General features: G+C 62.3%; 1 protein-coding gene across 1 annotated transcript in view; it reads right to left on the minus strand.

The window, feature by feature from the left end:
- Positions 1–23,396, minus strand: part of CCDC187 (coiled-coil domain containing 187) — a 44,673-nt gene that overhangs the window by 15,747 nt on the left and 5,530 nt on the right. The window contains 13 exon segments of the mRNA XM_059926698.1: positions 4,797–4,909; positions 9,221–9,308; positions 9,639–10,201; positions 13,359–13,444; positions 13,666–14,807; positions 15,361–15,495; positions 17,661–17,762; positions 17,847–17,984; positions 17,987–18,029; positions 18,031–18,221; positions 18,912–19,007; positions 21,334–21,432; positions 21,933–22,438. Of these exon segments, the coding sequence (XP_059782681.1) occupies positions 4,797–4,909; positions 9,221–9,308; positions 9,639–10,201; positions 13,359–13,444; positions 13,666–14,807; positions 15,361–15,495; positions 17,661–17,762; positions 17,847–17,984; positions 17,987–18,029; positions 18,031–18,221; positions 18,912–19,007; positions 21,334–21,432; positions 21,933–22,438 (3,302 nt within the window).

The raw sequence follows: 23,396 nt of genomic DNA on the forward strand, positions 1-23,396 counted from the left end.
GCGCTAGCCCGTCAGAGCCTCCACGGGGACATCCCTGTAGTGAGGCGATCTAACACCCGCTCAGCAGGGGTAGCCCTTACGGTTGCCCTAATTACGATCCCAGCCCAGCGGGTACGCGGTGACACAGGCGGAGGGTCACAGCCCAAGGCCTCCCTGGGATCTCTGGGACTGTCCAGAGTGCGGGCACAGAAACCTCAGGCTCCCCAGGGGCGGCCGAGGGCGTCTGTTCCCCTTTGGTGGCTCCGAGGACCCATCCTGGCCCTGCGGAGGCTGCCTAGGTCAAGGCGGGGGTGGGGGGTGACTCTATAGTCAGAGGGTGGGGCGGCCGGCGGGCTCCTTCCTTGCCCCGCCCTCCATCTTCTCTGCCGACCCCAGTGACAGCCGTCAGAGGAGGGCACGCAGGACGGCCACTCCCTCCTGGTGGCTCTTGGACAAGCTCCTGCGTCGTCACTGGCCAGTGTGCCGAGAGGGTAACTTCCTCCCGACTGTGCCCTCCTTCCCAGAACAGAGTGGCTCAGCTCTCCACGCTAGAGCGGCCGAAGAGCTGTGAACGACGGCTACACCTGCTCCTGGGCGTTTCCACGGCCGCTGAGGAAACTCTGAAGCACCGAGCCCGGGGGGGGGGGGGCAGGGGCTCTGGCCCCCTAACGTGGTGAGCACTCGGCGTGGCGCTTGGCGTGCTCGCTCCTGCTCCCAGCTGACTGGCCACGTCGGGAAATGAAGACACTTTGCAGAATTCCTTTAAGGTGTCTGTTCTGAGCTGCAGTTCCCTCGAGAAGGGAAAACTCCTCCCTTGCTTTTGTCTGTGGCCCTTGAGAGAGGGTGAAGCTGGAGCAGGTGCCCAGTCCCCCACCGAGTTCCCGCTGACCCTCCTCCAGGGGCCCAGGAGCTTCAGAGACCTGAGGCCCCCAGCGCTTCAGCCCACAAAGGGGAGTTTGTGGTCATCTGTGGCCAGGCTGGCACCCCCGACAGGTCACCAGGGAGACACGGGCTGCGTGTCCCTGAGTTCTGAGCTGTGACCCAGGAGAAAGCAAGCCGTCCCCGAGGTGGGCGTGGCCCTGGCTGGCCAAGCAGCTGGCAGTCACCCTGCTGAGCAGAGGATGGCACCGGCCTTGTTCCCCAACTCCTGACGACAATCAGGGAGGAGCCCCAAGAATCCAGCACGACCTGCCCCCCAAGAGCGTCTGGTGGCCGTGAGGGTTAACACACACTCAACACGTGGCGATGAGGATGAGGACGAGGACAGGCGTGTTCTCGGTGATAGGGCTGTGGTCGGGGACCCACGGCCTCAAACCAGAACGAAGCGGACGGGGCCCCGCCTGGGTGTGAGGCCGCCGTGTCTGAGGGCCGGAGCCTCCCTGTCCGACCACAGCCGGCAGCTGCCCGCGCTGCTTACATTTAAACTCAAAGGAAACAAAAATGTAAAATTCCACCTTCAGTGGTACTGGCCACGTCCCAGTGGCTTCACAGCCACACGTGGCTGGTGGGCACCATATCGGAGAGCCCAGAATTGAGACCATTTCTCTCATCGGAGAAAGTTCTATGGGACACACTGCCGCCAGTGGTGAAAGCCGGAGCCTGGCCGACTCATCTGGGCTCGAATCCCTGCTCTGCCGTTTACTGGCGGGTGGTGATGGGTGCTTCTCCGAGCACTGGGTTCCTCCTCCGTGAATGTGGGCATGAGGATGGGACCTGCCCCGAGGTAGGGCGAGACCAATGAGACGTCGTGTGTGACACGCAACGCCGGGCCCAGGGGCCCTCAGGAGGTCATTCATGCTTTCAGCAAATATTCCCCAAGTACTCCCGGCCTGGCAGGCACTGTGCCAGGAGCCGGAGCTGCCACGAAAGCCAGACTCTCAAGTCCCTGTGGGCCACAGAGACAGAGGCACAAACACGAGTCTCACTCCCACCAGGCACGCCGAGCAGCAGCACCTGACCCAGCCCAAGTGCTATCTGGGAGGCTTCCTGGAGGAGGCGTCTGGCGGGAGCGCTGCGCAGGCACCCTGGCCTGTGCTCACTGCTTGGCTGTCCGGGCTCCTGAGATCCTGCTCTCAGCCACTCCAGGCAGGAGCAGCTCAGATTTCAGATGACTCTTTGGGGCTGCCTGCAGCCTCAGGATAAAGAACCCCTGTCAGAGAATTTCAGTCCACAAATGCACTGAGAGGGGCGCTGCCCAGCCCTGTCCAGAGGACAGCGTGAGGGCAGCTGGGGCTCCGCCCCCTCACGCGGGAGGGACTGAGAGCTGAGGGCCCGTTGTCCAGCTACCTCCCCGCCTCCCTGCAGGCAGAACTGGGAGAGCAGCTGTTTTTTCTGGAAGATCGGGCCCTGGGCCTTCTGCGGGTCATGGGGGGATGGGGCCTGGCCGACAGCTCCGCCCACACAGACCTCAGAGGCTCCTGGAGGACGTCCTCGTGGGAGGCGGCAGGGTGGGGAGGGAGCACTCTGTCCCGTCTCTTTTCCCTGGAGGGCACAGCAGGGGTGGGTGGGCCCCCTGGTGGCCAGCCGGGCACCCTCCCACCAGGCGCTCCTTTCTCAGGAGGGCTATGGCCCAGCCCCTTGCCCGGCCAAGAGGTACCCCTGGGGAAAGGGCAGCTCTGCACAAAGGGGTTGCTGACCTCAATTTTCGTTTGCCCTTGCCCTGGTACCCAGGCTACCACTCGAGGGGGTGAATCGTGGGAAAGCTCGCACCTTCCTCACCCCTGATGTGTGGTCCACCATCCAGGGGTTTTGTCCTTTCAACCAGCAACTGACGGTTTTCCCCTTAGGGGTGTTGAGAGGATGCCCTTCTCTGCCCTCACCATGGCATCCAGGCGGGGCTGCCTGTCCCCCGAGGCGCTGTACCACCTCCCTGCCGCCACACTGGGCATCGCCTGCCCACCCTGTGTGGGTGGACACAAGCGTACAGGGCGCACGTGGGCTGTGCGTCCCGGGAGGACGGAGTGAGCTGGCGCTGGGGACCAGGAGTGAAAGCTAAGGGCACTGCAGCGCTCGGCCCACCTGCTTTCTGTCTTAAGTCCCTGAGTCCCTGTGTTACGCCATTTTACAGACAGGGCGCAGCTGATGGTCCAGAGGGGCCAGGGTTGCCCGAGCTCTCCCAGCTTTCTGGAATAGACGGCGGTGCCCAGTTTCCCGGTTCCAGCTCAGCCAGAAGGATGGAGAGGGGTGGATAGAGAGCTGGCATCTGAGCCCAAGCCCTGGTCCCAGCCTGTCCCTGGGCGCCCCAGGCAGCTCACTGCTCCTCACTGGGCCGCACCTCCTGGACGAGGAGGGGCTGGAAATGTCTACCCTCTTCCGGGTAGATTCTCCCCCTGGGCACTTATTGGCCAGGACCTGACATGCTATGTGTTGTCACATGTGTGTCTTCTGACCACCTGCCCCACCCTCCCCAAAAGGCAGGCACCTTGAGGGCAGGGCCTGGTGCCCGGTCAGTGCCAGGCTCAGCAGGTGCTCAGCGAGCTTGTTATGAGTGAGCGCCGGGAGGATGAACCAAGGAACCAGGGGGCTCTCCAGCAGCCCCTCCCCAGGCTGGGAGAGTCTCCCAGAGCGACGGGCAGGGGATGCGGTGGCACAGAGCCTCCTGCCTCAGAGGCCCCGGGGCCCCTTCTGCACACACTCATACACACGCGCGCATACACACGCACGTGCACGTGTCCAACAGCACACGTATGCCCCACCCCGGTGGGCTTGAGGAAGCCTGGTCTGCAGGAGGGTTTTGGCAGCCCCTTGAGGGCTTTGGCCCCAGCCCCTCGCCCTGCCTGGCCTGAGGGCCCTCTGTCTTCCAGGGAGGGGCAGGTGTCCGTCAGGGAGGCCGCTGTCGGGCAGCCCCTTGGGAGGCTGCTCGTCCTCGAGGGGTCTGCCACACCCCGTGCTGCGACCCCAGGTCTGTGGGACGCCAGAGCCCAGGGCTGAAATTCCTCCCTCCCCTCCCCTCGCCCAGACACCAGGGGGAATCCCGGGGCTTCTAACTGCCCCCGGGCCTTTCGCAGGCCACTGACCCCACACGCCTCACTGCCCCCCTTGTGAGATGGGCGACTCCAGCCGGCCCCGTACGGAGGTGCAGGTTTTATCTGGGGCTGCTCCCGAGCGGGGCAGGGGTTGGGGCTTTGTTCCGAACGCACCTGCAGTGCCCGATTCTCCTACAGACAGACGTGAGCACGTTTTATTCCCGTTCTTAAAACTTTTGAAGAAAACCAACTGAAAAATGAGGCTTAAACGGCAGATCACATCCCAGGCCTTTCAGAGTAGTGCTCGGTCCCCAGCGCCGTGCCAGGGCCCTCCAGCTGCCCCCGCCCTGAGCCCCCACTGGACAGGGCATCCCACAGTCCAGCCCACGCCCACTCCGCACACGCTGGGGCTGAGGCCCAGGCTGCTGCCACAAAGAAGGCCCGAGCCCAGGAGGGCATCAGGCGGGAGCACCATCCCCCCGGCCCTGGCCGTGCACCAGCCCTGGGGCCCTGGGCCAGCCTCCTCAGCTGTAACGGGGGAGAAACCCTTCGGCTCAAAAGCGAAGGCAGAAGGCTGGGCCCCAGGAGCAGAGCTGTTGATGAAACAAGCCATTGACTCTCGCGGGAGCAAACAGTCACAACAGAAGCATGGCAAGAGCACACAGCAAGCGGCTGGGCCCTGAAAGCCTCCAAAAAACTTTAATACTGATGTGTGGGTGCTATCCACATAGAAAAGCATCTTTCTACACCCGCAGAACCGTGCCGAGCGTCAGGCAGTGGAGGGGGTCCCCAGCGGACCTCCCTGGCCACCCGACCAGCCGGCCCAGGGCCTGTCCACAGGCTTGCCCTTACCACAGCTCCGGAGGGTCCAGGGCGCGACCAAGCCCGCCCGTCCGGCCGACCGCATCTCTTCCAGCCGCAGGGAGCCGCAGCGGGGGTCTGGCGTGGCTGGCGCCCCGAGTGAGCTGGGGACACACAAACACCTGTGTGAGCAGCGAACACCCTCGAGGCAGGAGACAGCTGAGGGCTGGGGGGCGCGGGGTGGTAATCTGGGCTCCTGCAGACCCAGTGTCCAGGGAGACCCAAGGGCCAAAGGCGGGATGGGCCTGGGACCAGAGGGCCAGGAGGGCAGTGGCGAGCAGGCGGGGCCTGTAGATGCCACACCCTCAGGATCTCCCAGCTCGGCAGGGCCTGGTCTGTGAGCGGCGACTCAGGGCTCTGTACTCGGACCCGGGGGGACCAGCGCCCAGCAGGAGCGCTCGGCCTCCACGGTCACCATCAGTGCTGGGGCCAGCATCAGAGCGCCCTTTGCCCGAAAGCCCTCGCCTGCCCGGGGTCTGCTCCTGCAAAGCGGCTGCTCTGGCAGTGACGGGCATGGGGCATGTCCTCTGTCTCTGTCCCCTTGGCCATCTGCTAAGGAGGACCGTCCACCAGGCCCGGAGTGGAGCAGGGCCCACATCTTAGCTCTCAGCCTCAGCACCACCTTCTCGTGCCGGCAGTGCCGCCCTGTCCACAGAGGGGCCTGAGCCGGCCGGATGACCAAGGAGGCCGGGGTCAAACGGGTCCAGTCAGACTCAGAGACCTGCCCTCCATCAGGGCGAGCTCAGCCTCACCCGGGGCTGCCCAGCACGTCCGCCACAGGAGAAGGAGGAAGGCGTGGCTTTGGGCCCCCCCGAGAGGGCAGCAGCCCAGGTGGGGCGGGAGAGCCGCCGGGCACAGGTGGGCTGCAGCTGCCCGGATTAGGGGCTTGGGGCACAGATGAGTGTGCAGCCCAGGTGTGTGTGCCGGGCTCGGGCGAGCGGTGCCGACAGCCCACCTCACTTCACGTCTCATCAGCACACGTGGCTGTCTCTCCTGCACCCAGTGACCCAGGATGCCCTTGAGTGACCAAAGACACCGGCCACACCTGCGCACCATGGAGACGGGCCCTCCTCCAGCCCCACAGGTGTTCGCTGAGCACCTGCCGTGCTTCCCAGGTGACCCACCACCCCGCCCCTACCCCACAGCTCACGGTCCTGCCGGGGAGGTGGCGTGAAAAGACTGTTCCAGGAAGAGGGAGCGGCCCGGGGCCCAGACGAGAGATGCTGAGGAGGCGAGGGCTGGGCCCAGGGGCTGATCCTGGGATGACGCCCGGGATGCTGGGGCAGGAGCACTGACCGCGGGCTCCGATGGTCAGGGGTGGGTTCCTGGAGGCAGTGGCAGCAGGGGCTGCTTCAGGAATGCGTAGTCATGGAGACAGGGGGACTCTCTAGCTCCCTCCTTCCCAACCCAGAACTTAGGATGCAATAACCCCCACCTGGGATCAACAAAGGGCAGGAAGGAGCTGCGTCCTCCAAGGCTGCTTAAAAGGGAATGCCATCAGTCCACAAGCCCTTCTCCCTCAATTGTCTAGAGCAGGGATGGCAAGCATTTCCCACAGAGGGACAGACCGTCAGTGTTCAGGCTTTGCAGGCCACACGGTCTCTGTCTCCGTGGAAACCACTCAGCTCTGCCTTTGTAGCAGGAAAGCAGCCACACTCGTTATGTAAATGATGAGCATGGCTGTGTGCCAATAAAACTTTATTTACAAAGACCAGCGGCGGGTCTAGGGGGCTGTGGCTTGCTGACCACTGGTCTAGATTCTCTAGGGCAGTGGTTCTCAAACTTCAGCGAGCATCAGAATCGCCTGATCACTGGGCCCACCCCCAGCATATCAGATTCAGGCGGGCTGGGATGGGCCGGGCACTCTGCATTTCTAACGAGTTCCCAGGGAACAGTTTGAGAACCACTGGCCAGGGAACGGGTGTAGCAGAAAAACTGGGGGCTCTGGAGTCCATGCCCTGGGTCTGAAACTTGGCTTGTCCTCCCCCAGGCTACCTGACCTTGGGCAAGGTCAATTCTCCTCTGCCAGCCTCAGCTTCCCCATCTGTAAAATGGGGATGAGCACACATCCCTCAGGGTTGCTGCAAGCACTGCATGAGGTGCAAGGAGGCCTGCGGGGTGACGGCAGGCACACAGCTGGGGCACACATTCCTCTGTCCTTCCTTCCAGAGATGCCGGGGTGGACTGGGTGTGAGGGGCCCAAGCCCCATGGGGGGTGGGAAGCCCTGGTGTCCTCACCACGTGATGCTGGTAACAAGCTTGGCCCCCACCCGGCCACTGAGCACTGTGGCCCCAGCAGGGAAAGGACTCGGTGGAGGAGACCCACCCCGACTCAGGAACTGGCCTGAGAGGCGGCAGGACGGGCCAGGCCCTGGAGAGGAGAGCTGTGACCTGCATCCTTGGACTCACTCGGCAGCGAGGGAGGTGACCAGAGGCACGGCCGTAAAACAGCCCCGTGAAGCAGTGAGTGGAGACTGCTAGTTTAGAAGACTGGGCCGGGCCAGGAGCCTTCCGGAGGCCTGAGAGGCCCAGCCAGCCCCTGGGCCCTGACCCCTGGGCTCCAAGGGTGCTGGGCCATCCAGGGCACGGCTCTGAATGATTTCCACCTCCTCCTGCCTCTCCCCGCCTGGTCAGGCTGAGGTGGGGAGGGAGACGCAGTGCCCCTGGTGGGAAGGTCCCGGACACCCCTCAGCTTTGACACCTCCTGGGCCTGAGCCCCCGGGACCTTGCTGGCTGTCCAGCAGCGGGACACACAGCTGTAGGCTGTCCGCCTTAGAGCCTAGGGCACCGAAATTAACCTCTGGAGAATTCTCCCACCCGTCTCCCCTTCTCAAGCTCTAGATGGGGAGCAGGAGGGGGGGGTAGGTGCAGAGGACGTGAAGTCCAGCCCAATGCTGACCCCTACTGGTGGCAACAATTCAGTTCCAGTAACTGCACTGAGGCCGGGCAGGGGAGGGGCTGGGGGAGGGGAGGGAGGGTGAGGCAGGGTTGGGGGAATCAGGACGGATTCGGGGCCACACCCCACCTCCAAGGGGGGACTCTGAGGCTGGTGCGGGGGGCCGTGAATGTGCTCAAGGTCACCAGCTTTAAGCACAGACCTGGGATCTGCACTGACCCCCGGAGGCCCTAGGGCAGCCCCACGTAGGAGGGCAGCAAGCCCAGGAGAGACGGGGTGAAGCGGGTGGCGAGGAGCCCCTGGCATCCCTCCCAGTGGGTTCCGGCCGATACTGACAACGAGCAAGGCCAGCCCCCTGGAGACCACCCACTGGCCTGTCCTCCTCTGGAACCCCCTCCCCCGCCCCGGTTCTGAGCTGTCGAGCCTGGAGTCCCGGAGGACAAGGACGTGTGGTCGCACAAGGTGAAAGGGCAAGCAGGGAGGGCTTACCTGGGGACCAGGCAGGGACGGCTGCCCCACGGTGCTTCAGCCCCAGGGCGGAGAGGGGAGGGGGCCAGGGGTGTCTGACAACCTCCTGGTGCGGGTGCCAGGGAAGGAGGTGGGTGGGGCTGGGGACCAGCAGGGCACCAGCAGGGCACCAGTGGCAGGTGAGGAGGACTGGACAGGGACCCGCGCCTGCAGGAGCCCCTGGGCAGGCGGGCAGGCGATGTGGCAGAAGGAACAGTTCTTGGGGCGGGAGAGGGGTGCGTCCTTGCAGAAGGAGACAAGCATGTCCCCGAATCCTGGGAAGACTGGGGACCACAGCTGCTCAGGGAAGGCCAGATGACAAGAAAGCAGCTCCCCCGCGCAGCCCAACCTTTGGAGCCCTCGTGGACAGAACCTGCCCCGGGCTGGAGGACGCCCCCCTCCTAGAGGGGCTGGGGGTACAGAGCGGGGACACTGGCTGCTGGGGGGAAATGAGCTGGAGGACAGCAGCTGGACCTCAGGGGGAGGCCGGCCGAGACTCTGGGGGCCTGGGGTGAGGGCCGGAACAGCAGAGGGTCCCCAGGAGAGCGGCTGGCCCGGGGTGGTGGCTACTGAGGCCACACTGCAGACCCAGGCTGGGCTGGCCCCCAGTGCCCCTGCCCCGGGCCGGCCATCTGTCTGTAACTGGGCCCGTGCAAAGGGACCTGTGTGAATGACCCCAGAGGAGGCCAGTGCTGGAGACGGAAGTCACGAGAAGGTGCAAGGGGCTGTGGACGGGTGGTCCTGAGAACTCGACATGGGCCACCGACCTAGGTGGAGGGCTGCCTGTCTCCGTGTCCCCCAGACACAACCAGACTGCCAACCACACAGGGACGCCTGGCCGAGTGTTTCCACATGGCCCACTGGGCACAGCCCCGCCAGAGGCGCCCGAGGCCAGCACCTCTCCCCGGACCGGTCAGGAGCCATGTCACTGGACCTGTTACGGGCTCCGTCACGGGCCGGCAGCACCCACCCTGGGGACACAAGGCTGCTCAAGAGCGGCGCCCAGGCTTACCTGCCTGCGAAGGGGCTGAGGGCCTGGAAGGAAGCCACGTTTCTCGTCAGCCTCTTGTCCAGCTCCGAGCGCCCATCCTCCACGAAACCTTTGGAGAGACGGGCACCGGTCTGCTGGTCGGTGGGGAGTGAGGACGGGGCCCCCACCCCCCTGGCAGGAGGGACCCTGGTCCTGCTTTCTTGCCCCTCTGCAGGAGGCAGGGCAGAGAGGTGGTGGGCACGTCAGGCTCAGGACCGGACCCCACCCCTCCCCCAGCCAGAGGCAAGATGGTGACAACGGCTGCAGAGGGACAACTTCTGTGGTCTTGTCGTTGTACCCTCGTCCCCTTCAGGAGAAGAAACCCAGAGGCAGGGAGAAAGTGGGGTCCCCCGGCCACCGACGGGGCAAGTGGTCATCTGCGGCCCCGGGGCCGGCCTACCTTGGGGCTTGCTGGCCTGGTGGCCCCTTGGGCTCACGCTCTGCGGCCGTTCCCAGCCAGGGCTCCAGGGCAGTGTCTCAGTGTCCGGGAAGCAGGTGGTAGAGAGAAGCGGCCTGGCCCGCATGCCCGCCCAGTCCCAGGGTGCCCCTCCGCCCACGTTGGGCACCAGGGCTCCGGGGCAGGCTGGCATGCTGGAGCTTGAGGGCGGCGGGCCCGGGACGGGCCCCCCCAGTGCGTCTGTCGCCTCGGACCTGCGCAGCCTGTCGGTGAGGACGTCGATTCGCTGCTTCAGGATGTTGGCCATGGTCTCCAGGGCCTGCAGCCGGGCCTGCTTGTACCGGAAGTGCAGGGGGCCCGGCGTGCCCAGGCGCTCGGACTCCTCGGGGTCCAGGTAGATGCACAGCCCCGGGCTTGGGTAGTGGGTGGTCAGGTCCTGGAGTTGCAGGGGGCCCAGGGAAGAACTGGCCGACGTCAGCAGGGGGGCGCCCTCCCAGCCATCTCGGGGGCCTCCCACCTCCAGAGTCTCAGCCGGGTTCAAGGCTCTGTTCAAACACAGGCAGAAGCTGCAGGGAGAGAGGGGAAGAGGGTCAGCCCTAGGGCACCCTCTCCAGGAGCGTGGGAAACACGCGTGTGCGGGGATGCCCATAGCGGCAGCTTCCGTGCCAGGCCCAGAGTCTATTCACTGCGTCTGTTTATGACCAGGGGGTGATTATGGTGCATCTATAGGACAGACCACACGTGGCTGTTAGAAAGAAGAAGGACGGTTGGCAATGATTTCTTGGATATGGCACCAAAAGCACTGGTAACAAAAGAAAAAAATAGATAAACCGGGCTACTTCAAAATTAAAAACTTATATGCATCAAAAGACCCAATCAACAGAATGAAAAGACAGCCTACAGAATGAGAGAAAACATTTACAAACCCAGATCTGATCAGAGATTACTCCCGAGTATATATCCTACAACTCAACAACAACAAAAACCCAAATAACTTGATGAAAAATCAGGCAAAGGACTTGAATAGAGATTTCTCCAAAGAAGACATACAAATGGCCAAGAAGCACGTGAAAAGATGCTAAACATCACTGATCATTAGGGAAATGCAAATCAAAGCCACAATGAGGGACTTCCCCGGTGGTCCAGTGGTTAAGATTCCATGCTCCCAATGCAGGGAGCCCGGGTTCGATCCCTGGTCGGGGAACTAGATCCCGCATGCCGGAACTAAAGATCCCGCGTGCTGCAACTAAGACCCCGTGCAGCCAAATAAATAAATATAAATAAATAAATAAATAAAATTTTAAAAAGCCACAATGAGATACCACCTTACACCCTTTAGGATGGGCACTATTAAAGAAAAAGAAAAGAACAAGTGTTGACAGGGATGTGGAGAAGTTGGAACCCTCGTGCACAGTTGGTGGAATATAAAATGGTGTAGCTGCTATGGAAAACAGTATGGAGGTTCCTCAAAAAGTAAACATAGAATTCTCATATGACCCAGCAATTCTAATTCTGGGTGTATATCGCAAAGAATTGGAAGTAGGGGCTTGAAGAGATGTTTGCATACCTATGTTCACAGCAACACCATTCACAACCAAAAGGTAGAAGCAACCCAGGTGTCCATCAACAGATGAATGGATAAACAAGGTGTGGTCCACCCATACAATGGAATATCATTCAGCCTTAAAAAGGAAAGAAATTCTGAAATAGGCTACAACATGGATGAACCTTGAGGATGTCATGCTGAGTGAAATAGGCCAGTCACAAAAGGGTCCCAGAAGGAATCAGGTTCACAGAGACAGAAAGTAGGACGGTGGGGCCCGGGGCTGGGCGGGGGATGGGGAGCGAGTGTTTCACGGGGACAGAGTTTCAGTTTGGGAAGATGAGAAAGTCCTGGAGATGATGGTAGTGATGTTTGCACAGCAGTGTGAATGTACGTAATGCCCCTGAACTGTGCGCTTAAAACTGCTTAAGATTTTTACGATCTTAACAAAATTTTACAATTTTGTCATGTGTATTTTACCACAATTTTTTTAAGTGGAAAAAAAAAAAAGGACAGAGCGAAGCACGATAAAGGACCTGCAGCCTCCTCCACCACAGAGATAGCCCCCCCTCCACCACAGAGATAGCCCCCCCTCCACCACAGAGATAGCCCCCCCTCCAGCATCGTGTCCAGCAGAAGGAGCCGGACAGCCAGGAGCCCCTGCCGGCATTTCCCACGGCGCAGGGCTGCCCTCGGGTGTGAGCGGTTTCTCAGCCCCAGTGCAGGTTACACACGTGCTCCGCGTGCGAGCATTCACTGAGCTGCACACCTAGGACCTGTGGACCTAGAATCTTGGGGAGAAGTGCGCACTTTAAAGGCAAATGAAACAAAAGGGATCCGGAGAGGGAGACTTCCAGGAGCCAGGGGCCAGGGCAGGGTGTCCATCCCACTGAGGTGGACGGGTGGGGGATCGAGGGGCTGCAAAGAGGGGTGGGCGCTGAGCTCCAAAGGGTTCAGCCCAAAGCCCCCTCCCAGAACTCTGGCTGCCAAAGACCCATCCAGGAGCCAGGTTCAGAGCGAGCCCAGGGCAGGAAGCTCCCGGTGGGCGGCATCTTGTGGGGACCCCCGGCCTTAGCCTCTGGGCCAGCTCCTCCCCCTAGCCATGGGCGGATGATACCCTAGGAGCCTGGCTGTGAGTTCCCCCTCCTTCATTGGGCAGGTGGCCGGGAAGTGGCTGGCACCGGCCTGAAGCCCACGGGGCACCCCCCGGAGCCCTTCCCCGCGAGGGCAAGCGCTGGGAAGGCCAGTCTCTAGGGAGCCTGGACGCTCAATCCCCCCCAGCAAAGTGGGGGAAGGTCTCCCACCCTGCCCTTCAAGATGCTGCTCGGGGGAGCGGCCTCCTGGACGGTTGCCCCAGAGAAATAAAAACACACGGCAGTGAAAACAAAGCAAAAACGAAAGCAAGGGAAAAGAAGACAAACTCAGAAAATAAGCATTGGCAAAGACAGGGAGAAACTGGATTTCTCGTGCACTGCTCTGGGAATGCAAAATGGTGCGGCCACTGCCGAAAACAACCTGGCACTTCCTCCACCAGTTAAATATGGAGCTACCACATGACCCGGCAATGCCACTCCTGGGTGTGTGCACCAGAGAGCCGAAAATGGGTGCTCAGACATTTCACTCACAGCAGCCAAAAGGGGGAAACAGCCCACAAGTCCATCAGCTGCCCCATGGGTAAGCAAAACGTGGGAGATCGTACAGTGGAATATTACTCGGCCATAACAAGGAAGGAAGTCCTGACACAGGCTGCAACATGGATGAACTTAGAAAACTCGCTCAGGGAAAGAAGCCAGGCACAAAGGCCCCATGCTATAGGATTCCACTGACACGAGACATCAGAACAGGTGAATCCATACACACAGGTGGACAGCAGACTGGGGATAGCCCGTGGCTCAGGGGAGGGATGGGGAGTGACTGCTAATGGGGACGGGTTTCCTTTCAGAGTGATGAAATGTTTTTGGGGACTAGATGGAAATGGTGGTTACACAATATTGTGAATGTGCCAAATGCCACTGAATAGTTTTCTTTATAAAGGTTAACTTAACGTGATGGGAATCTCACCTCAGCAAAAACTAACACAGCCCTGATCACAGGCTCCGTGCAGCTCTGGATGGAGGGAACCGACCCCCTGCCCGGGAGAGCCCCCCCAGGAAGTGCAGTCCCGGCCCCTGCACACCCACCTGCCCGGGGCCTCCTGGTCCCCCAGCACCATGCCGGAAGTCACCCTGCTCCACTGCAGCACAGGCGCTCCGGCGGCTTCCAGGCCCTAAAGCAGAGGAGAAGGACGTCGTCCGAGCCCCAGGCTGGACCAGAAGACCCCAAGCCCTGTCTCAGCCTCAGAGCTGGCCCCGGCCTCCACAAGGGTCTCAGGCTGGGTCCCTCAGGGGTCCCCTCTTTGGGGACAGAGACAGAGGCAGTGGGGTCCCTGCAGAGCCCTGCCACAGCCAGGGGACCCCGGGGGAGCTCGGTGGCTGAGCTGGAACATACCCTGGACTGTGCAGAATGCGGGACGAAGGTCACGATGCCGGGCGTCGTCTGGGAGACCACGGGGACGGCCTCCCTCTGCTTCCTGTAGACGCCCTGCAGCCTCTGGTTTCTGAGCTCCAGCGCTTGCGTGGCAGAGGCCTTTTTCTTTAGGGCCTGCTGCCGCCAGGCCGCCGTCTTCTGGCGCATGAACTCCCGCAGGGGCTCGGAGCCGTGGAGGGGGCCCAGGGGCCCTCGGGGCTTCGGGCAGGGCGGCGGGGGTCGCACCTCATTCTCCTTCCCAGGGATGTTCCAAAGGGCATCCTGGCTGGGCCTTGGCCAGGCGAGCTTCTCCCCCGAGGGGGTCAGAAGTGGACCCCTGCCCTGGCACAGGGGGCTGGCCCCCTGCGTGAAGGCGGCGCTCCAGGGACGCCAGGTGGGAGGGCTCGGCCTTTCCAGAGGGCTCCATGGCCTTCGGGCAGGGGCCTGCCGGTCTTCACAAGCGGTCCAGGCCCTCTGCAGACCCCAGGCCTGCCCGGACGAGGTGCTCCAGGGCCGCTGCAGGAAGGGGCCCCATCTTTCAGGGGGGCTCCCGGGCCTCCGGAAGGAGCGGTCCCGTCCTTGGGCCGCCCAGGTCTTCTGTGGACAGGAGGCCCGCCTGGCCGAGGCGCTCCAGGGCCGCTGAGGGAAGGAGTTCAGCCTTTCCATGGGGCTCCCGGGCCCCCGGAAGGAGGGATCTCGTCCTTGGGCCGCCCAGGTCCTCTGCGGACAGGACTCCCACCTGGCCAAGGTGCTCCAGCTCGGCGCCGTGGGCAGGCTCCCAGCCCTCTCGGAGGCAGGCACCCCCTCCGTCACGGCCCGAGGGCTCTTCCAGGAGCCCCGCGAGTCTGGGGGCTTCCAGGGGCTCTGCCACCTCCTCCCCGCCAGGTCCCGCAGCTCCAGCCCTCGCCTTGGGTGGCGGTCCTGGGCCAGCTCCAGCCTGGCCTGGATTTGCTGGCGGAGGTCTCGAAGGACGGCCATAGCAGCCTGGATGGTCACGGGCTGCTGGCAGGAAGCCAGGTGGGGAGCGCTGGCTGACACCTGCGGGTCGCTGCGGACAGAGGTCGATCTAGGCAGCCGGGGGCGGACAGGGGAACTCTCACCAGCTCCAAGCTTCTTGCCGTGTCCTGCAAAGACAGGCAGTCGCAGGGGTGGCCAGAGCCGCGGGGCTGCAGGAGGAGCAGAGCCGGCCCCTCCCCCCTCCCTGAGGCCCCCCTCTTGGTTCTGCGCCCATCACCCACTCACAGAGCCCGCTAGGGGCAGGTGCCATGTCGGGGTGACTCGAGGCTGAGCCTGGGCACCTGGCACAGAGCCACCCCCTCTGAATGTGGTGAAAACTAAGTGGGGGGGGGGCGCGGGGGGAGGTGACACGTCTCCTGGGAGCTGCTGTGGCTCCTGTCCTGCAGTCCCCGAGTCAGGAAAGCCTGGTGGCCCCGCCCTGCCTTCTGGGAGCCGAAAGGGTGCCTCTCAGGGACAGAAGTCCTTTTCCTGGGCTTTTAAACGTAGAGACTCCCCAAAGTCCCCCTCTGGTGGGGGGTTTGGAGGGCGTCTGACGGGTCGCTGGGAGAGAGGTGCCGGGCCCGCACCCCAATGCCACTGCTTCCTGGGCATCTCTCCCTCCGGCCCACACTCCAGATGCCACACCAAGCAGAGCAGAGCCGAGGCGGAGGCACAAGGTACCTAATTCCGCGGTGGGGGCCCAGTCTCTTGAGGGTCCCTTGCTCTGAAGTCTAGGGAGGGAAGGAGGGGGCCCAAGCAGCACCCTCACCAGAGCTTGTCCTTTTCTCCAAGCGTAAACACCAGCCAACTCAGAATCTTAAAGAGAAAACGCACACACAGCCAGGTGCCCAGGGCCCTCCGATGCTGGCCAGACGGGGAGGCTGGCGACTCCACGTAGACCCAGGAGACCAATTCACACGCTCCCAGAGGGGATGGGGTGAAAACCCTCGGGTCCAGGCCACTCTGGGGATTGGGTCACACCCCCGGCCATTAGCCAGCATCCTGGCAGGGCTGAGTCCCAGGATGACCTTGAAACGTGCCCTGATTTCTCTGACCCTTGGGGGTAATAAAACGTGCTCCCTTCAGACTTGTCTGTAAAACATTCAACACAGGCCCAGGAACACCGCACACGCTCAGTAAAGGCTGGCCAGTAGTAACGATAGTCACCAGCACAAGCAGGGCTCACACAGGGCGAGGGGGAAGGCGATGTTACAGCTGATCATTTGCCCTGAGCCAGAGGAAATTAATTTGTTTTTAAACTGGTGAGACTCGGCGGGGATAGGGGAGGGGACTCAAGGAAGACAGGTTGGCAGGACAAGCGGTCCCGGAGAGCGTGGAAACAAACAGCCACCCCATCCCAAACACAAACCAGCTTTCTTTAATAAATGCTGTCACATAATAAACATCATTCATCAAGGTTTCACTTCATAATCCCAAGTTACGCTCACCAAATGCCAATAGCAGTCCCACCATCATAACAAACCCATCCACAAGGGCCCTGGCAGAGGCAGCGCCGGCCTTGAGCTCACACACACACGTGTAAGCTCACACTCTTACACAGCCTGCACCTCCGGGGGAGGGAGAGCCAGCCCAGGGAAGGGTGTGTCCCACAGGGCTGTTCCAGGGGCGTGGCTTACAGGGGGTGTGGTCTTGGCCTGGGGGGGGGTACTTCTTGAGGGGTGGCCTCTGGGGGCGTGGCCTTGGGCCGTGTCTCTGTACCGCCCTTCCCCTTGCGGGAGCTCCATCTTCACGCCAATGGCTGAAGTCCCTCCTGGTCTGGGCTGGGGAGGGTGCTGTGTCGAGGGGGCAGGGTGTGATAGGTGGGTGGTCTCTGCCGTAAGGCACCCTCGTTTGCCCCTCCCTGAGACCATGCCCTCCGCCCCAGGCCCCTGGTGACACCGGAAGGTAAGAGTGAGGTCTCAGGAGTCCCAGACCTGGGTTTAAATCCCAGCTCCTCCTGCCTAGCCACCGGCCTTGGGCAAGTGACAACTTCCCCGTGCCTCAGTTTCGCCATCTGTAAGCACCTCCCCACAAGGCCACGAGGATGCAAAAGCGAAGCAGTCGCCCTCACCACAGGAGTTGCCCAGAAAGGTCAGGATTCTGCTGACCAGGGCTGAGTCCGGACTGCCCACCTGCCACATGTGACCTATGAGTGGGACCTGGGGGGTTGGGCTCCCCAGAGAGGGTCCTGCGTCCTGGTCCCTAAAGCTGCTGCACTGCACAAAAATGGCCTCACTCCCTTGGTCGGGGCCCTAGGCAGGGACCACACCACGTAGGGAGGGGGCCACCTGCTGGCCAGGCCCCTCTCAGCACCCCCATCCCCAGGCCCCTCCATCACTGGCTTCCCCATTAGCCCGCCAGAGGGGTCCAGGTCAATAAATGGGTCCTGATGGGCACATTTTTTTCTTCCACAGAGCAGTTTAATGGCAATTAATTTTTTTACGAGAGGATTTTTAATCTGTGGAAATGGATGAAGTCCCCAAGTGCCCTGTCAAAGTTCCAGGGCCGACCTAATCTATGATAAAAAATGCAAAGTGAGATGCTATAATCTGAAATTAAATATCGGGCTTCATTTTCCTGCGGCCCGGATGGATGAATATTTTATAACTATTGTGATTTAACTTTTTGTTAACTACAGCAAATTTCTAATTCATCCAATTCCCAAGTCCTGTGGCTCTGACCTCTGAACCCAAACTCATCTCTCCTTAGCCCAGCTGTGACTTCGTCACTGACAGAAACTAATGGTCATCTCCATCAGGGTGACACGGCGGTTACGGTGATGAATGCGGCCCATGGCACGCCCTTTTGACCCCGTGTCAGGCAGAAGGCAGGTCATCTTTCAAGGGAGCCATTAAAATAAAACAAACCAAAATGCCGAGGAACGGCGGGCGGGGCGGGGAACGTGATGCAGAAAATTGTTATATTTTGTGCTTTTTCAGTGGCCTTCCGGAACCTTCTCCATGTCTCCCAGCATCCCTCACTCTGGTTCCAGTGGAGGTTTTCCCGACACATCCCCACCTCACTCAGGGCCCACCTCCAGCCAGAGAAGGAGGACAGGTACTCCTCCTGCTGGAACCGTCGACCTGCCCAAGGGCAGAGGAGGCGGTGTCTGACGGCGTGGGCAGACCACACATGGCCCACTCCCGTCCAGGACTGTGATCTCATACCCTGGGGAAACTGAGGCACAGAGATGCTCAGAAACAGCTCGACCCCCAGTGCTGCTGACTCCGAGACCAGGGGCCCCACAGAGCCGACCTCAGCCTCCCAGGGCTTTCTCCAACCAGGGGGCTCTGGCTGGTGTCTCCGAAGCCCGTGGTACAGTGGTCCCAGAGCCCAGGCCCCGAGGGTGGGCCTGGAGAAGGTGCCCCGGCGTGGGCCCAGGTACACACAGCTGGGCTCTCTCAGGTAGGGGGCACAGGCCTGGAGCTGTCAGGGCCCAACCCCAGCTCGCCTGTGTGGTCCTGGGCAGGCTGTTGAACCTCTCTGAGCCTCAGTTTCCTCATCTACAAAATGGGAGTGAGCCCACCTGCCTTCGAGGAGAGCTGTGAGGGTCACGTGAGCTACCGTCGCTTGAGTGCATGGCACAGTCGGACAGAGTCCGGCACTGAGCGAGGCCACTCCTCCCCGGCCCAGAACATGCTGAAGGAAGGCCCCGGAGGAATGCCATCCCCTCTGTTCCCCACACACCCACATGCAGCGCGTGCACCCCACGAGCTCCACGAACCTACCAGGCTGGGCAGCTGGGTCTTTGCTGGACGCCAACACCCCACCCAGCCCTCAGGAAAAGACAACTGAATTAGGAATTCCTCTGCGAGCCTGGCCCAGCACCACCAAGACCCCTAACAGACCTCTCCCGGGCCACAGGCAGCCGACACATCTCCAAGGGAAGTGGACGTCGCCCAGCCTTTCCCACCACTGGGCACCCCAGGGGAAACAGGCAACCCGACCTCACTGCCTGGAGTCTGTGGACAGACAGACCACAGACATGCTTCCCACCACCGACGGCAGCAAAACGGCCCCAGCTCAGCCAGCGACACCGAGTCACGAGAAAGCAAGCACATCTGTCCACCACCAGCTCACATGCCCCCCACTTCACACCCGCCTTTCCGAGGCGGAGCCAGCGCTGCACCAGCCATCCTGGCTCCAGAAACAAGCCATGTGCCCACCTCCTGAGCCTGGATCGTAACCTCCTGTCCCCACGTCCTGCCTGGCCCTGAATGGGCCAACCCTACCTGTGTCTTTGGCAGCTCTCCTAGGGGCGGGCAGCTTGGGGGTCTTCTCTCTTTTGCAAGAACTACTTTTCATCCTTTTGGTTTTTTCCCGTGGAGCTTCAGAGAGAGGAGACAGACGGGAGGAAGGGAGAGAAGGTTGAGTCGCAGTGCAACACACGGGATCAGCCTGCTCGCGGGGCCCCTGACTGTCCCCTCACGGCCCTCTGCATGGGACCCCCCCGGGCACTCCCCCGCGGGCTGGGCTCACCTCACCCGCCCTCGCAGCCTCGACTGGACACACGTCCCGAGAGCCCCCGAGCACAGCCGTAGCCTCCCACCTCCGTCCCCTGCACCCAGCTCAGGGCCGGCCCACGGCACTCATGTTTGTTGAATGAATAAATGACTGAACAGGCCCACAGACGAAGCCATGGCGGGGCAGCCGGCCAGACGGGACGTGGGCTCCTCAGGGAGAGGAGGAGTGAGCGCTAGACCCAGAGGGGCCTTTGCACAGTGGGATCCGCCCCCGCTGGACAGGCAGGGACAGGAGATCCAAGTCCCACAGAAGGCACAGAGGCCGACTGGAGTGGACCGACTGCCCGAGGGCCAGTGTGGGCGCCCGGCCCTGCTCTGTTTGGCCTCGTTCGCCTTTGTCCACCGCTGGGTGGACGCTGCGTCTCGGAAGCACCAAAAAGCCAACCAGCCAGTGACCGTGTGAGAGCTGGGCCCGGCCCACCACGTCCCCAGGGGCCTGGGGAGCACGGGGAAAGTCTCTCCCGAGGGACTCTGCAGGCCTCCGTGGTGCAGCTGGGTCCCGGCCTCGGCCTGTCCCTCCGTCCTCAGCACCCAACCCCACTGGCAGGAGGGGCCTCAAGACCCAGGCCCACACTAAAGGACAAACCCTATAGGATTTCGCTCATATGAAGTTCCTAGAGGAGTCGAACCCAAAGAAACAAAGAAACTTTGTACTTAAACACGGTTAAAATGGTAAACTTTACGTTATGTGTATTTTACCACAATAAAAAAAAAAAGAGCCAGGCCCTGCCCCATACCCTGCTTCCAGAGGGTTCCAGGGGGGAGCTGGTGACTGATGACACTGGGCACTGAGGCCCCTGAGTGACCAGTGGCCAGGTCCTGAGTTTGGCTGATGGGCCCCTGCATGTGGGGACAGGGAGAATGACGTGCTGGACGAGCTGAGGTCATCGGGGCCCCCTGTCCCCGAGGAGAGAGACAGGGGCGTTCCGCGTGAGTCACAGCTGGAATGGGGATGGGCGGGCGCCCCGCTCCCAGGAGAGCTGCCGGTGCCCAGTCAGGCCAGAGCTGGGCTCAGGGAGAGGGTTCTGCCCCTTGGCTGCACTCGGGCCACCGGCCCCTCGCACCCCACCTAGGGCTGTGCTTGGCTTGCACATCTGGCTGGGACAGACCGGCAACGAGTCTGTAGCTGCCACCCAGAGGGTCCCGACTCGAGTGTTGACCAGCCTTTGTTCCACCCTGGTCACCACGGCGCCGCTGGAATAGGCAAGGGTCTCCCTCATTCTCCCTCAACAGCCCCATGCGAAACCCTGGCTGGAGACCCCAAAAGCCTCAGGCCTCCAGGACAGCCTGACCCCTGCTCCGGAGCCCTCTCCCCCGCTCCCTGGGGTCTCCAGAATCCTGCTGGACTGTAGAGACACCTGCTCCACCAGTGCCCACCCTGCACACACAGCGAGCCCGCCAACGCCCAAACCCTCCACGGCCCCCCTGCCTATAAAACCCTCCAAGCGCCCCGCTGCCGGGGACGCCGAGGTTCCTTAATGCTGCTGCCCTCCCCCCCACCACCCCGGGAGCGGCTCCGGCCCGCCTCTCCATCCTCACCCCTCCTGTCTGTCGAGTGAATGAGTCAGCCAAAGTCTAGGGGTTCCCTGGGCCCCGGGACCCTTCCTACCCCGTCTGGAAGTCTGTCAACCCACTGCCGACCCTTCAGCATCTCCCGGGCAGGCCAAGGCCATCTGTGGGACAGGCAGGCAGTGCCTCCTGCCTGCAAGATGGAACAGTGAGCCCAGGAGCCTGAAGGACCTCAGGGGCCGGCATGTGACCATGCAGGGAAGACCTCACCTATCCTGTGCAGGAGAGCTCAGCAAAGAGACACCCCTGCCAGCCCCCCTGCCCTTTGAGCCCCAGCCTGCCCTGCAGGGCCTGCTTGGATTCCTTCCCTGATGGTTAGAAATCGGGCTCCAGAGAATGGCGGGCTGGCTTCAAATCCCTGCTTGGCCCCTTCATGGCTGGGGTCCTCTCTGACCCTCAGTGTCCTCCTCTGTGAGTGGGAAGCTAATAGAGACAATCGCACAGAGTGAGAGAGAAGCTGCCTGGAGAGTGTTGGCTCCAGAACTGTGCCACCCTGGGCCTGAGTGTCCAGTGGGGGCAGTGGTGGGGGGATGCCAGGATGGCTGGCCGCAGAGCCACTCACCTGAGGCCTGCCGCTGGGAGACCCTGGAGGCCTCATGCCCCTGGCCAGGTGTTGCCTTGTCTTCGACTCCACTTTCAGCCCCACTCGAGATGCCTGAGCCTGGAGCAGAGTGAAAAGAAGGAGAATTGTGAGGACAGAGAGTCCGTGAAGAAATGTCCAGGGAAAGGTCCCCGTTTGGCAGCCGCTCAAAAGCCTTTAAACATGGCCTTGATGCCCAAGCCTGAGGGCACAGTCCCCCCAGGGACCAGTCCCTTCCACGCCTCCCGCATGCCCTCCAGGCCCCCTGCACCTGCCCTTCCATCCACCATCCCTCTGGCTTCCACCCACCCATCCCCATCTCCTGGATGAGTCGATGCTTCCTTCTGCTTACACCCAGCTCAGATGCACCCCCATCCCCGGGAGGACTCTACCTCCTCTTGGCTTCCCAGGCTCCGAGACCCTCTCAGGGCCACGGGGCATGCTGCACCGGCCTCCCCAGTTGGCCACCAGCCCAGGCGGGGCCACCCACGTGCCCAGCACAGCCCGGCCTGCAGCAGCCCAACCTCAGCCCTCTCCCCTCGCCCCCTGCCTGTCCCTCGCCAGGGAAAGCTGCCACTGACCTGGGTAGGCCAGGGCTGGAGCGGGGTTTGTCGGCTTTCGGGCCTTCCTCCGGGGGGCTGGCGTGGGGGCTTTGTAGAGATATGAGGCGCTGGCGGGTGCCGAGGTGCCCAGGGAGGTGCGGCTCGCCTGCCACCGTGCCTGGGCCCGGATCTTGTCCCTCAGCTGCTCCAGCCGGGGAGTGCTCTCCCTGGGTTGCTGCGGGGGCCCCAGCACCTGGGGGGTCCTCTCCTTCCAGGTCCCGTGGGGAGGTGTGCATGACTCATGGCCCCCCGAGGAGCCGGAGAGGCGGCCCGATGACACCGAGCTGTCCCCATCCTTGGCCTCCTCATCTGTCAACCACACCAGGAGGCTGCAGGCCTTCCCCCGGGGGCCGGGCTCCTTGGGGTAGTCAGACCAGGCCACGTGGGGAGATCCCCGCTGGGCGCCTGCCTGCTGGGAGGGCTCAGGCCACCTCACAGCAGCCATGACTTCATCCTCGGCTGCAGGCAGATGGAGCTTGTCTTCCCTTGGGAGAGAGAGGCAGACACAGCCTGTCAGGTGCGGAGACGTGGTGGTGCTGAGCAAAACATCTCACATGCACCCCCACTGTCTCCAGCGCCCTCTCACTCCCCATTTTCCTGTCTCAGACTGAGAAAGGTGGGAGGTGCCAATAAAAAGTACCCCCCCATTGGTGGCAGTGCTGCGACGTTCTCTCTCGGATCCCGACCACACCCCTTTGAGGTGGGCACTACATCAGCCTCATGTACAGGCTCTGGGGAAGGCACGCAGCAGAGGCAATCCGGCCCAGGTCCTCGCTCCTCACACCAACTTGGCTGCGCTCCAGGAAGGCGTGGCCACCTCCCCAGCAGTGTCTCGGCCCTTGTGTGCTGACACATGCACCCAAGTCGGCACAGACACTACCTGGACTTGGCTCTGGCCTTCCCAACGGCTGGTCTCCCTGGGGCCCCAAGGGAGAGAGGGCACTGCCTCTATCTATCTTTGGGGCGGGGCTGGATCATTTTCCCCGGGCAGGTGGGCGGCATCCCCATGACCAAGGATGACACGGCAGCACGGCCGGGAGCAAGGGTGGAGCCAGTGAACCCCCATCACCACCTGCCCTGGGGTCAGAGGGTGCTCTCACAGGGCAGCCCCGTGGTCTACAGCCCGGCATCCATCCTCACTCAAGGCAAGCTGGCTCCTGCCCAGCTCCGGATGCCGGTCTGTCCTGGTCCCCTGGCCCATGATGGGAACCCTCAGGACGGTTATGGAAACTGGGTGGGCACAGTGGGCTGCAGGGCCCTGGGCTGGCAAAAGCCTGGGGCCTTCCCAACGCGCTGCCTCTCAGCAGGGGGTGAGAATTCCGGACGGCCCTGTGACAGCATAATAACCCCGTGTCACTCGGTGACAGAGAGCCAGGGCCTTCAGTCCCCTGCCGGGGCTTCAGGCAGCCCCCCTACTCCAGTCCTCCCAGGGCGCCGGGGCTA

Source organism: Balaenoptera ricei, chromosome 6, assembly GCF_028023285.1.
Source record: "Balaenoptera ricei isolate mBalRic1 chromosome 6, mBalRic1.hap2, whole genome shotgun sequence".
NCBI lineage: Eukaryota > Metazoa > Chordata > Mammalia > Artiodactyla > Balaenopteridae > Balaenoptera > Balaenoptera ricei.